Genomic DNA, 14475 nt, shown 5'->3' on the forward strand with positions numbered 1-14475 from the left:
TTATTTTTTGACTTTTAAAATTGCTAAAATTGTTTATTTTTATTTAACAAAATTGAAGTGTAGATTCATTCTGTATAATAAAAACCCATCACCTATTTTTTTTAATAATTTGATGTTAAGAATTGAATTTGATTGATTTATTGATTAATTTAAAAATAATTAAGAACATTGATTGATTGAAATGATTGGATCAATGTCAGTGTTGGTTGTAATGATGACAAATTCTTTTTGTAATTGTTTGTTGTCAGTGTCGATATCGATTGTATAGTTGTTTGTTGTTGTTTGTTCTTTGATTTCCATAGATCGATTCAATGTTTGTGTCGATTGTGATTTCGACATGTTGGTACTTATTGGTGGTGGTGTTATCGATATTCTTCATTACCATGTAGTAAAGTGTATAATGTTGATCTCCTGTTGTCCAATTACTCATTATTGTTTGTGTGATCTCAAAGTTACAGTTGTTGTTGTCATTGTTGTTGTTGGACATGCTTCTAAAAGATGATGTTCTGACTTTGTTTGAGCTTTGTTCTGGTGTTATTGGTGTTGTTGGTATTGGTGTTGAAATAAACTCTTTGCAATAAACAATGAAAAGATCAAGTGGTTTACTTGAGTTGGTGATGTAAACAAGATTGTCACTTGTATTATTCTTAAATACACCTTCAATGTTCAATGAGTAGAGATATTGTTGGAGTTTGGTGGCACCCCACATATTTGAAATGGTTTCATCATTACCAATTGATATCTCCATGAATGAAAGATCATGACTTCCATAATTGGTGATATTCGCTTCGTATTGGTAATAGTTAACATTATCAACAGTCCATTGGGAGAGTAACTTTTGTTCAAGAGTACAATTCGAACAATTGTTTTGATAAGTGATTGTGTAGTTTGGATAAAGTGTGTGGTTGTTCATTGAAATCGAAACTGATCTTGTCCAGTTACCAACAATATATCTTGGAATTGAACATGATACGAATTGGTCGGTATCATTGAGTTTATGACAATCGATATTGACTCCTTCAATTGAAATATTTGCTTGATTCAAATTCCAATATCTGTTGGTTAGATTGATTGATGATCCATGACTTGGAATGAATGAAATATTGAATAGATCTATTTAAATTATTGTTATGAATATTAGTATAGCGAATAAACAATATTAAAATCTATTATCTTTACTTACTTGGATCATAAAGTTCGATTGAAACTAGATCTGATGTGTTAAACACTTGAATGGTACTATTTGAGATGTTTAATGTTTCAGTCTCATAGTTTAGTAATACTGATTGATTGACATTGGTTCTGAATTTAATGGAACTTGAATTGAATCCAAGTGTTGCCAAGTACGATACATTGTATTTACCATATGGAATTGTGAATGTTGAGATTGTTTCATTATTTCCAAGTGTCAATGTGTTGTTTTGATATTCATTATAGAATGCAAATGATTGATTAACTGTGTGTAATGTTGTGAAGTTTGATAAACTGATTTGATGGTTGTTGAGAATTGCTGATGTTTTGGATTGTGGATCTGAAATGATTGTGAATGTTGAATTCGATGGAAGATCAATCAACAATGTCGATGGAATCATCAATGATGTCATGTTTCTGATGATTGTTTGATTATTGACAATCGATGTGATCATGATTGTTGAATTGACAGTGTTATTGACTTTGAGATCTGATTCATCGAGTGTTCCGTTGATATTAATATCATAATACAATGTTAAATTGATTGATGTTTCTATGAGTTTTAAAATTAATAGTTAATATTAATGTTATTATTATATGTAAATTTTGTTTTTTTTTTTATAAGTAATTACTTACTGTATTTGATTTCAATTGTTTCATTGTTGACAACAGTTCCAACACAATAGTCTGGAAGAACAAATGCTGTTGAATTGATATTTGTGGTATTCAACTTGAATATTGTCAAGTTGTGTGATCCATATTGAACCAAATATGTCCAATCTGATGTTGTTGCTGATCCGACACATCCAAGAGGTGCTTGAGTTTAAAAATTAAAAAAAGTGTTAATATTTTGTATCAAATGATTAATTATAACAGAAAATACATACATTTCCAGAATAGTGCAATGTTTCTTTGGATCATAAATTGATTGGTGACCTGCATTGTATAATTTCCAATTGGATTGTAGAACTTTGATGATTCATTGAAATCGACTTTGATTTCATATGATCCTGGAATCAAATTGATGAAACTAAACTGACCTGTTGATGAAGTTGTTGTACTTGAATTGACAGGTCCAACAATTTCAACTTTGATATTTCTCATTGGTTTTTCGGAAGAGTCATAGATTCCATCGAAATTGGTGTCATTAAATAGGTATCCAACAAGTAAAGTTGTTTGAGTTGTGCCTCCTGTTGTACTTCCAGCTGTTGTATTTCCGGCTGTTGTTGAATCACCAGTTGTCGATGTAGTCGTAGTTGAACCAGAACCACCAGTCGTTGTTGTGTCAGAACCACCAGTTGTTGTTGGAATTCCAGTGGTGCTGGTTGTTGTTGTTGACGTTGTTGTCAAAGGTGTTTCATAGGTAATAAATCCATTTTGGTACAAATCCATTCCATTCCAAGTAACTTTGATTGCTTTCTTGAGATCACCAATCAAATATGGTGGAGCTGAACAGTCAACAAAAGAAGAGTCAATTGTTGAAATTAAACAGTTCATCTTGAATCCTTCAATTGATAACTCTGGTTGAATCGAATAATTCCAATAAACATTGAATAACTTAATAGAACCACCAACCAATGGGATCAATGGGAGTTCTTTGAAAAGATCTAAATAGATCAATTCAATCGTTGTAATGTTGAAATTAATAAAGTTGGCTGTTTGATTGTTTTCAATGACTATCGATGAACCATTGTTCAATGTTATTACAACAATTTGATCTGGCATTGTGGTCAATGTCAAATTTGAAGTATTCCATGAAAGATTATCAAAGAATGTTGAGTTGTATTTACCAAATGGAATGGTAAGAGTGTTGTTTGAGATAGTTCTGTCATTGAATAATGATATTGTGTTGTTTGGATTCGATGTAAACAATATTAAACTGTCATCGATTGTTGAGAATAATGTTGCATCTGGAATTGAATAGTTTTTGGTGTTGAATCCGATTGTTGTATTCCATGAATCTGTTCTTTGTGTCATATTGATAAAAGAGTCACCTGGAATATCCATCACAATAAAATATGGAGCTTTGTCAATGATAAACGATCTTTCCAATTGTTTACCTTTCAAATTCGATTGAACTAAAACTGATATATTCACTGGGTATGTTGCATTATCATCATTTAATCCATTGAAATTCTCATCATAGAAAACTGATAAATTTAACATTGATTCTAAAAATTATTATTAATATTAGTAAATAAATAAATAATTGAATTCGAGTTATTATTGTGAATATACATACTATATTTAACTGTAATAATTGAGTCTTCCAAGATTACATTACAAATTGGTGGGAACTAATAGTTTAAAAATAAAATTAGTTTTTTGAGAACTTTATCATTTATAAAAGTAAATGATTACTTACTGAATAGGTTTGATAATCTGAATTAAAATTATAGTTAAAGTTTGATAAATCAAATGAACCATATTGAATTGAAAGTGTTTCTCGTTCTGCATTGGATATTGTTCCGAAACATTCATAATTTGCTAATTTAATAAATAATATTATTAATATGGGTACAGTTATATTTTGAAGTGAAGGAAATAACTTACATTTCGAGAAAACAGTAATATTTGAAACAATTGTGAGTTGATTGGAAACTCTGACATAAACAGTTTGTGTTGGAATAAAGTATGGTATTTCATCGATATCATCGGAATCAATTGTGATCTTGTAAGTTCCAGGTTCGACAACTCTGAATTCAAAGATTCCACTTTCATTGCTTGTGGTTCTATAATCAAAGTTGTTATTTCCAACAACTTGAATTTTGAAGTTTGTCAAGAATGGTTCACCTTGATCATATTGATTGTTATAATTTCTGTCATCGTGAATATAACCATAGATATAGCTTGAAAATGAACCACCACCAGTTGTCGATGTTGTTGAAGTTGTTGTTATCTCACCAGTGGTGGTTATTCCACCAGTAGTTGATGAGCTTGTAGTTATCTCACCAGTGGTGGTTACTCCACCAGTAGTTGATGAAGTTCCAGTGCTGGATGTTGTTGATGATGTTGTGGTGGTTTGTGATTGGGAATAGGTGAGAGTATGAATGTTATAAAGATTCATATCATTCCATTTGGATGTAATTTGTTTGGTATTTACTCCTCCAGTTGATGCTGGGATATCACATTTATAATGGAGTGAATCAAGAACATCACATTTAATTTGAACGGAATCAATAAAATAGGATGCTGTTTTGTATGGGTAATCATTCGATATCACAATCTTATCACCAGTACTTGGAATTACATTTGAGAATAGATCTAAATAATAAATAGAATAAATTTTGTTAATAAATGAGTACCTTTTTAACAAAATATATAAAATAAAAATAAAAATAAACATACATTGATTGACAATTTCAACATTTCCAAAAGTGATTTTGTTGAGAACATATTGATTTCCATTTGGTGAGGCGATTCGACCATTGGTGTCTTCATCATCTTTGCTGAAAATTACAGTTTGGTTGGTCTTTGGTGTGAATGATAATGTGGTGTCAGTCCATTCGATATTGGTAAAGAATTGTTTGGTGAACTTTCCAAAGCTGAGTGAAAGTATTTGTGAATTGGATCCAGTGAATGAGATCGTCTTTGATGTTGCAATGTTTATGAATCCAAGTTTGCTTGAAATTGTTGAAATCTTATTTGGATCTTCAACTTTAACATAATAGTTGTTGATGATTGGTGTCATTTCTGTACTTTCTTTGAATCGAATGTATGAACTCGATGGTAAATCAAATGATTTCTTATCCTTATAAGAGTAACTACGAATTAACTGTTTTCCATCAACAGTCGATAAAACATCGTAATCAACTGAAGATATTGAGCTATCTGGACTTCCATCTAAATTGGTATCCAAGAATAATGTTAAATCTGATGTTGTCTCTGTTGAAAATTAATCGAACCATCGTTAGTATATGATCATTTATATTTACTTTTATTTTAAACTACTTACTATATTTGATGGCAATCTTATTTGCAAAGAGATTGACTTGACAATAATCTGGGAATTTAGGAGTGGAAGTTTCAAACATGTAGACTCCGAAATCCAACAAATTATATTCACCATATTGTAATGTGATCTTCTTTGAATAGGTTTCGACAGTTCCCAAACATCCAAGTGGTGATTTGGTGAAAACAGGAATATTCTGTTCATATCCTTCAAAAGTGAATGGAATATGGAATCTGGTTTGTGGAAGGAAGTAGTTTGCATTGCCAAATATTGGTATTGATGTCACAACCAAAGTGTAAAGACCAAGTTGTTTGTCAGTTTCCACTTCATATGTTCCATCAGAGTTGACTTTACCATTGGTGTAATCTCCATCATCATTGACAATTCCAATCATAAACGTTTGATTATTGGTGATTGGAGTATCATCACCATCAAATTTCATGTTTTGATTCTTGTCTTCAAAGAGACGACCTTTGATTTTAGATTTGAGGAGGAGTGCTGGAGGGTTTGGTAATTCAGTTGGAATTTGATTTGGATCGCTTCCAGCTGGCAATAACCATTGTGGGAATTTACCTTGAGGTGGACCTCCTTCTACTGTTGGTCGAGTCCATCCATCTGAATCATTATCATCTTCATCAGAGCTGTCAGATTCGCATGACCATGATTTTCCACTCTTTAATTTGAAACTAATCTTGAATCTAATTTTAATTTTAAATTTAGATTTGGTGAGACTAGAGGATGTGATCTTTCCCCAATCGATCTTGATAGAGTCAAAGTCTGAGAATGGGAATTCAAAATTGTCTGGTGTTTTCAATATCATCGTTTTTCTAAAGATTTCGAATGCAGTCGATCCTTTTAGAACATTTACAACCATAACAGGAACTGGGATGATTGGAGGTGGACCTGGTGGTACTGGCCAAACAATTGGTGGAACTCCAATAATATAGAACATTTGGGTGATAATTTCTTCAGGCTCAGGCTCTTCAGTGCTATCAGATACACTGTCACTACTGCTACTTTCACTTTCACTGCTGCTTTCTTCTTCATTTTACTCATAGGATGAGGTGGCTTCTTTAGAATAAAAGGTTAACTTGACTGGTTCTACTTTTGCAGTTGAAGAAGTTGGAACAATGCATGTCACCTTTGATGATGAGATCACTTTGACATTGGAACATTCTTTCGAGCCAATCATGACAGATGGTTCATCTCCAACAAGTCCAAGATTTGTACCAGTAATTTCAATTGGTTGTTTCGTGTTCTTATCTCCAGATTCTGGATTAATTTTGCTGATAGATGGACCTAAAAAAGCAAGAAAAGTTAGATATAATTCTATGATAATTAATTGATTATTATTCAATAAAAACTTACCAGTGAAAGAGAATTCAGTGTTTGTATTTGAAATTTGATCAGAAAGTTTTGAATTTACCAATTTGATATAAATTTCAATGTTTTGACCAGCTCCTTTCTTGTTGGTGAATACGATTTGATCTTTTGTTGAAGAAACAACTGGACATTCTTGTTTCTTAAAGTATACCTTCAATGTACTTCCATCTTCAATCAAATTCGATCCATAGATTGTCAATTGTTCATCTCCATCGATTGATCCTTCTTTTGGTTCGATTCTCTCAATCTTTGGTTTGTCATAATAGGTGTATTTGATGTTTTGATTCGATTGTTGTGAGTCAACTGTTACTGAAACTGTTTTCTCACCTTCAGAACTGGATTGAGGAGCAACACATACAATCTGTTCATGATTCCATGTGAAAACATTACAATCTTTACCATCGATGCTGACTTTATCTTGGACATTTCCAAAATTGGTTCCTTTGATAGTGACGATTGTATTTCTTGCCATTCTTCCTTTCTCTGGTGTTATTTCACGTATATTTGGTTCTAAAGTTAGAAATAGGAACAAGTTATCATGTTAATAAAAATATACTATAATAATTATTATTATTGTTGATTGTAAAATAATTTTAACATACTGTCATAAGAGAAATAGGTATTTTGTTGATTTAATTGACCTCCAACTTTGATTTCAATTGATTTCTTGACACCAGTACCAATTGGAATCTTACATTGTAATGAGTTCGAATCTTTCCAAGTCAGTGATTGACATGATTTACCACCAATCTTTACATAATTGTTTTGATCATTGGTTGGTGTTGATGATGCCAAATCAGAAGGTACAAAGTTTGATCCAGTGATCATCAAAGTCAAATCACCATTGGTTGGTCCCGAATAATCTGAATCACTTGGTAGTGAAGGTGCTATTATTATAGTTTGATATTAATATTAGTATTAATATCAATGTTTAATGAATGTTTAAAAATATTTAAACTTACGATTATAATCGATATGTTGATTGTTTGAATGTGTTTGTTTTCCAATGTAAAGTTTAAATGGAACATTCTTTCCAATACCAATTGGGATTTTACATGAAAGTTGATTGTGATCGATCCAATCGTAATCTGTGCATTTCTTTCCATTGACTTCGATATAACTCGAGGTTGGTCCACCATCTTGAACATCTTTTGGAACAAAGTTCTCTCCTTTGATTGTGATCGTTGATCCAGATGTATCACTGTTTGGTATTTCTGTAATCTCTGGTATTTTGTAATTGAATTTAGCTTTGACACTTTGTGAATCGATCGATATCGATAATGGTTGGTCTTTTCCGATACCTTTGAGGAATTTGCATGATATTTGTGTTTCATCGATGAATGTGATATCATCACAAAGTTTATCATTGATGGTGAGATTGGAACCTTTTGGATCAACATCTTTCGGAACGAAATTGGTTCCTTTGATTGTGATCAATTCACCATGCGTCAAAACATTTGGAATCTCTTCAATGCTTGGTTCATTGTATTTGAATATGTTTTCAGTTGTATTTTGATTGGCGATTCCAACTTCCAACGATATATTTTTACCAATTCCAGGTGGTGGAGTGCATTCGATTCTGTCTTGATCAATCCAATTGATATTTTTACATTCAACGTCATCGATTAAAACTTTAGAGTCTTTTGGATCAACATCTTTCGGAACAAAGTTGACACCATGAATTGTAATGACTGATCCTCCTTTGGTATCACTTGAATCTACACTCTTAATGTGAGGTTCAGAATAAGAGAAATTCTTGACTCCATCGATATTCGATTGATTTCCAATGAAAACGGTTAATGTCAAGTTGGCACCAATTCCTGGGTGGAGAGTGCATGTAAATGAAGTTGAGTTTGTCCAAGTTGGTGTTGTGCAATTGTTTTCTCCGATTGTTAAATAACTGGTGTCGAAATCTGATTGTTTCAAAAACGTTTGATTTTTGGGAATGAAATTGAAACCATTGATTGTAATTTCATTGTTGGCACTTGTATTCAAATTTCCAACAATCGCCGAGATATTTGGTCCTAAAATATAAAATAAAATATAGAAAGAGAGTGTATAAAGTTAATATCTATCAAATTTATAAGAATAATATTATATAAACTTTTAAAACTTACTTTCATATGAGAAATTAAATAGAATTTGATTTGGTTCAATGTTTAACATTGATTGATTTCCCAAGAAGAGAGAAATGCTAAGATTGGCACCAACACCAGCATAGATCTCTGTGTGTACCAATGATGAATTCACCCATGTGATATTCTTAAAATGGTAGTGACCAATGGAAATATTACTTCTGTCAAATCCACGTTCATATTCGATAAGTGGAACTTCATAATAATCCTCAGATTCTTCATCATAAACGAATTTTTGTTCTTTTGGTGAGAAATTCGTTCCAAAAATTGAGAGTGTTACTGAACCATCAGTTCCAGATGTATTGTTGGTTACTTTGGAGATTAATGGTCTTGGGAAAACGAGTGAGTCTGTTGAATTTCCAGATAGTTGTTGAAGAACTTCAAGAATGACAATGTTGTCATTTCCAACACCTGTTGGTAGTCTACACTTAATACAATCAAATTCCATTGATCTGAATTCTTTATCTATTTCAATGTATGGATCGAAATCTTTATCTGGTGTTTGTTGTGTTGGTACTTCAATTGCTTGGCCATCTTCATTTGAATATAACTTGTTTGGAAAACAAACACTTTCTTCATCTACAATACACTCATAAAGTTGATAATGATCATTGGACATATTAACTGATGGAACAAACTCGGTCATTGTTGCAAGATTGAGACCAACAACCCAGAAATTACCTCCATATGATGTGTTGACGAATGGTTCTTGAACAACTTGAAGAATAGTTGGTGCAATATAATCGAAAGGTAAAAAGTTGGATTGTTGTGAATCGACATGAATACTGAATTTAAGATTCTTTCCACCACCAATGACAGATTTACAAGTAATCTTGTTGTCACTGTCACGAATGAGACTATTGCAGGTCAAACTCGAGATTGGTGATTCATCAATTGTCAGAGATTCATCACCAAATTGAGAACCAGTGATAATTATATCTTCTTCTCCATTGGTTTTCCACATTACTTTGGAGATTGAATCGATCTTTGGTGCTTTATGATCAATAAAGTCAAGTTGTTCATAAATTTGACCACCAACTTCAATTGAAATATTTTTGTTCAATCCAGATCCTCTGGTTTTAAAAGTAATATATTCTTTTGAATCTTGGATACCACCAGAGATCAATGCGATTGAGACTCCACCAATCTTTAACTTAATGTCGTTTACTGTTGATGTCATGGAGAAAAGATTGCTTCCATAAAGTGTAACCTCTGAACCTACTGTGTTGAATTGTTCAGATGGTCGTGGAGAACTGATTGTTGGTGCATTGTATTGGAATTGGAATGTGTTTGGAAGTCTAAGTAAAGGTTTTTTTGGTGTAGTGATTGAAATCAATTTGGTTCCAAGTCCAGATGGAATTGTACATTGCTTTTGGTGGAGATCATCTTCATTGGTATAGTCACAGTCTTCGAGGTAAATGTCACCAAACTTTACTAGGAGATATTGAAGATTTCGACCTTTGATGATGAGTGTTGTTTCATCTTTGGTGTCACCTGTCAATGGTCCAACGGATAGAATGAATGGATCAACTGGACAACTTTGAAGAAGTTCTCCACTTTCAAACTCAACTTTTGTTGAATGAGTAAAGCTACAGATCTTTCCATCAAACATGACAATTCCAAAACCTTCTTCTGGTTCATTCTCCAATGGAATAAAATAGGTTGAAAGGTGATCTCCATAGGTGATAACTTTTTCTGTTTGAGTTAAAACACCAATCAATTCCGTGATAATATCAAGACCAAGTGGAGTGATCGAAGAGAATGGATAACCTTGGTGCATTGGAATATTACAGTAATATCTATCTCGAATACCAATTTGATACTTCAAATATTGTGAACTACGTAAATATCTGTTCAACGGAGATTCATAAATCGCCTTCCAAATAACATTGGATGATAATTGATGTTCATCAAATTGAACCCATTTTCCAACAGTTTCATAAAGTTTACTGAGTGAAAGTGTTTGGAAATTCGATTCACAAACTTGAAATCTTCCTAATATCTCATAAATTGGGTCTGTTGGTGGATTTGTTGGACTCTGAAAATTAAAAAGTTTGATTGTTAGAATGATATTCATAAAATAATAAATTAAATATTACTTACATCCAAACAGAAATTACATTTGTAAATATAATTTAAATTCATGACACGATCTAAGTTGTCAAAAATCATTGTTGTGTCGATGACAGAACTCTGAATCTTTGACTTTAGAACATCGATGACTGTGAATATATCGGATGGAACATTCTCTTTGATGATCTCTTTGATCAGTGGGAATGATAAGGAATCTAATCCACTGGTAAAGCTATCTTGGTAGAATATCTCATCTTGATCAGCTTGGTTATCGATGATATCCCAAAGGAATGATGCAATGAGTCCTGAAGAACGAGCAACTGGTTGAACAACTCCATTCTTTTGATAGATTTCAAGTGAAACAGGTGAATCACAATGAATGATTTGCTTTATATCTGATCTCAGATATGGGAAAATATCCTGTTAATTTTGAAAAATAAAATATTATAATAAAAATAAATAAATAAAAATAAATAAATAAAAATAAATAAATAAAATAAATTTAAAAATTAAATGAAAAATAAAAAAATAAGAAAGAAATAATCAAAATAAATTAAATAAAAAATAAATAAATAAAATAAAAAAATAGTTAGTAAGATATTTTGATTTAACGATCAATCAAAAAAATATAAAAAGAGCGGGGTTTTTCATTCTTACCTGTTTGAATTTGAGCGCGAAAGAATAAATCAATGCTTTTCTTATTGCCAATTGTTCATCTGATTCTTTTTGTTGAATTCGATCATTAATATTTAGAGAATCTAATTTATAGTTATTATTTAATGATGTTATATAGTGATAAGAATATGAAAGGAACAAATCATCAATACACAAGTTATCGATTTGTATTCCATAGTTGTTGTTATCGTTGATTATTGCTGTGTGTTGATTATTAATTTTAACTGTAATTTGTGGTTGTGTGAAAGTGCTATCAGTGTTGACAATTGGATACAAATCTACCAACATTTGTAAAGTACGATAAAACATTAATACATTTGTATCGTAAGTACTGACAGTCTCTGGTGAAAATAGATTGTCTTGATACTTTAGAATGGTAGAGTATACAATGTATTCAGAGTCTTCAGAATAGTATTGAATACTAATACCTCTCTTATTATCTTTCAGATACAATCTAATCTCAGGAGTGTAATACTTGACAATGTCAACAGAAGCAAATTCATTGGTTTGATATTCAAAGATACCACAATCACCCTGACATAACGGATCGGAAGCAGGCACAACAGTCAATTCAGTATCAGGAAGACTTGAATCGAATGGAGTACGAGAAAGGAGTGAACCGATATTGGTACTGACAGTGTTGACTTGGAATCTAACTTGACCTTTTCCATTGAAATCACTCTGCAGTTTAGTCTCACAATCAAGTGACGAGCAAATACTTGATCTAAGTTTGTAGGCAGTATTGATTAGGAAAGTATTGGCAGCACTCGAGGTAACAACACACACAAACGAGGCAGGTGATGAAGACAAAGTTGGATGGTAATCACCAAGACATATTCTGAGTTTGTCAAATGCAAATCCTGGTGCCTCGACATCTGATATCCAATGTCTACTCTCCAAAGGTATGTTGTATTGATTTGAAAAATCAATTGGCAATCTATTCTCGACCAAACTACTAAAACTAGCAGTGGCAACGGCATCTCTCTAATTAATACAATAGAATCATTAGTATTTATATTTATATTAACTTTGTTACAGTGTAATTCAATATCATCTATTTACTTACAGGAACGGTAGTGTATCCAAAGAAAGATTGCCAAGCACTTGATTGTAAACCACTGTGGATTTCAATAGTTGGGCTGATGTACTGTTTGGCTGAGGAATCAACGATTGATCCTTCAAATATATTATTCAAGAATCTTAGATTTCTTTCACTGAATGTGTTAAAATAAATCTTTGGAACCAATGGCACTAAAGTATTAAAAAATGCAGTCATCTCTAAATCGCTAAGGCCGATAAGAGTATGACATAAAAATGAATGACCGATATTCAAATTAATCGATTGTTCATCAGCCAAATGGTAGTCTTGAGGGAACCACTTTCCTGGATAGCTTGAAGGCATTGCAACCTCATTATTAGTGGGCAAAATAGCAGGAAAACCAGGCATAGTGTGTTTTACGTGAATTCCATTTCCAGAACTGGTAAGTGCAACAAATCCTTTGGATGTACCATACTGATCAGGTTGCCACTGGCCATTTAGAGGTGTCTCTTGATTTCCATTTTTGTCACCAAACTGCCAAGGCTTGTCATTGAACATCAAAACTTCATTGTTTTTGATACTCTCAAGCGTTCTTCCAAGTGCACTTTCAGCCAGAGTGATATCACTAAGAAAAATTACATTATGCTCGTCCATGTACAAATATGCATTGGTTAATGGTAGTTTTTTGATATACCACCATTGCACATTATTGTTGTCAGGTGACAAACAACTTGGAATAGCTGTAATAAAAGAAATATTATTACAAATAAATATAATTAATATATAAATATATAAATATTTATTCTTCATATTTTTTTTAAATAATAGTATTATTATTAATTTTAATAAAATTTTACATGTGATTAGATACCCAGATGAAACTCGTCCAATCAATCACTCGTTTCAAACTAATAAAAAAATTTATTAATTTTTTTTTGAAAAACTATTATACAAAAGCTAGATATTTAGCGATCACGGTTTGTCTCTCAACGGAATCATTTTACTTCTGATGGCCTAATGTTAAATACAAGTGCAAAGTGTAAACTAGCTCTTGGGGCCTGTAACCCAAATAAAATAAATACACCAACCCTTGGTTTTTTTATTTTGGAGTAATTCTTTTTTTTAAAAGATCCTTGTAGTTCTTTTAATCCAAATCATAGTGTATATTAACGATATACAGAGGGAAGATAGTTTTGATTGGTAACCTCAAACATGAATTAATTACTTAACGCCGAAAAAAAAATTGTAATTTTGTACGTAAGTTTGCATTATTATGGATTCCTAAAAAAAGTTTTATGAAAATTTTGATGCGAGTTTTGTAACACATAACGAGTGAAAATGTGCCTGTTTTTAGTGGGGGTCCAAAATTTTTTAATGTGATAACTGTACTTCCCTCATTTGCAAACTTTGTGAAAAACTGTGAAACAACATGGTTCAAAGTATAGAGTAAAAACGTTTTGACTTATAGAAGGATGTGAAGGAGAGATTATATTAAGATTTCGTGTAATGACAACACAAGAATTAAGATCTTTCTGATGTTGTTGTTTTTCACAGAGTTTACAAATGAGGGAAGTAAAGTTGGCTCATTAAAACTTCGTCAATCAATATGCAAATAAAAATTTGATATTTTTATGATAAACGAAAGTAAAATGATCTTGAAAAAAATCTTTAATCATTCTATAACGAGATGAAAAAGGATGCATATTGATCAATTTTTTTTTTTTGTTTACAAAAACGAGATTCCTAAAAATCTTGAATCTTTTTTTGCGATCAAACCTTTACCACAGAGCATACTTTTTTGGTTTTTTGATTGATCCCTCATTCTTTTCATTAACCGAATAAACCTTTGCTACAACTTTTAGGGAATGGGATTCAATTCAATACTATTATAATCTTATTTTTCACTGGTTAATCGCCTGAATCAATTTGGTCAATAGTTAACCAATCACTCGTTTTAAAAATAAAATAGTTTTTTAATCATTTACAAATCTTCATTATATAATAATATATAAAAATAATTCAAATAA

The 14475-nt window shown here is 31.7% G+C and overlaps 1 protein-coding gene across 1 annotated transcript; it reads right to left on the reverse strand.

The window, feature by feature from the left end:
* Positions 1 to 43: 43 nt before the first annotated feature.
* PPL_10715 (uncharacterized protein) lies at positions 44 to 14443 on the reverse strand (the record flags this gene model as incomplete). Its single annotated transcript, XM_020581482.1, has 19 exons — positions 44 to 70; positions 383 to 1113; positions 1184 to 1744; positions 1828 to 2007; positions 2079 to 3362; positions 3434 to 3488; positions 3557 to 3678; positions 3745 to 4455; positions 4540 to 5076; positions 5147 to 6156; positions 6196 to 6442; positions 6512 to 7036; positions 7129 to 7413; positions 7489 to 8550; positions 8644 to 10699; positions 10765 to 11154; positions 11392 to 12393; positions 12476 to 13188; positions 14434 to 14443. The coding sequence occupies 19 exons, from the start codon at positions 14441 to 14443 to the stop codon at positions 44 to 46; spliced, it is 11508 nt and encodes a 3835-aa protein (XP_020428269.1).
* Between the last annotated feature and the right edge of the window lie 32 nt (positions 14444 to 14475).

The sequence above is a fragment of the Heterostelium album genome, assembly GCF_000004825.1.
Source record: "Heterostelium album PN500 unplaced genomic scaffold PPL_scaffold14, whole genome shotgun sequence".
In the NCBI taxonomy this organism is placed as follows: domain Eukaryota; phylum Evosea; class Eumycetozoa; order Acytosteliales; family Acytosteliaceae; genus Heterostelium; species Heterostelium album.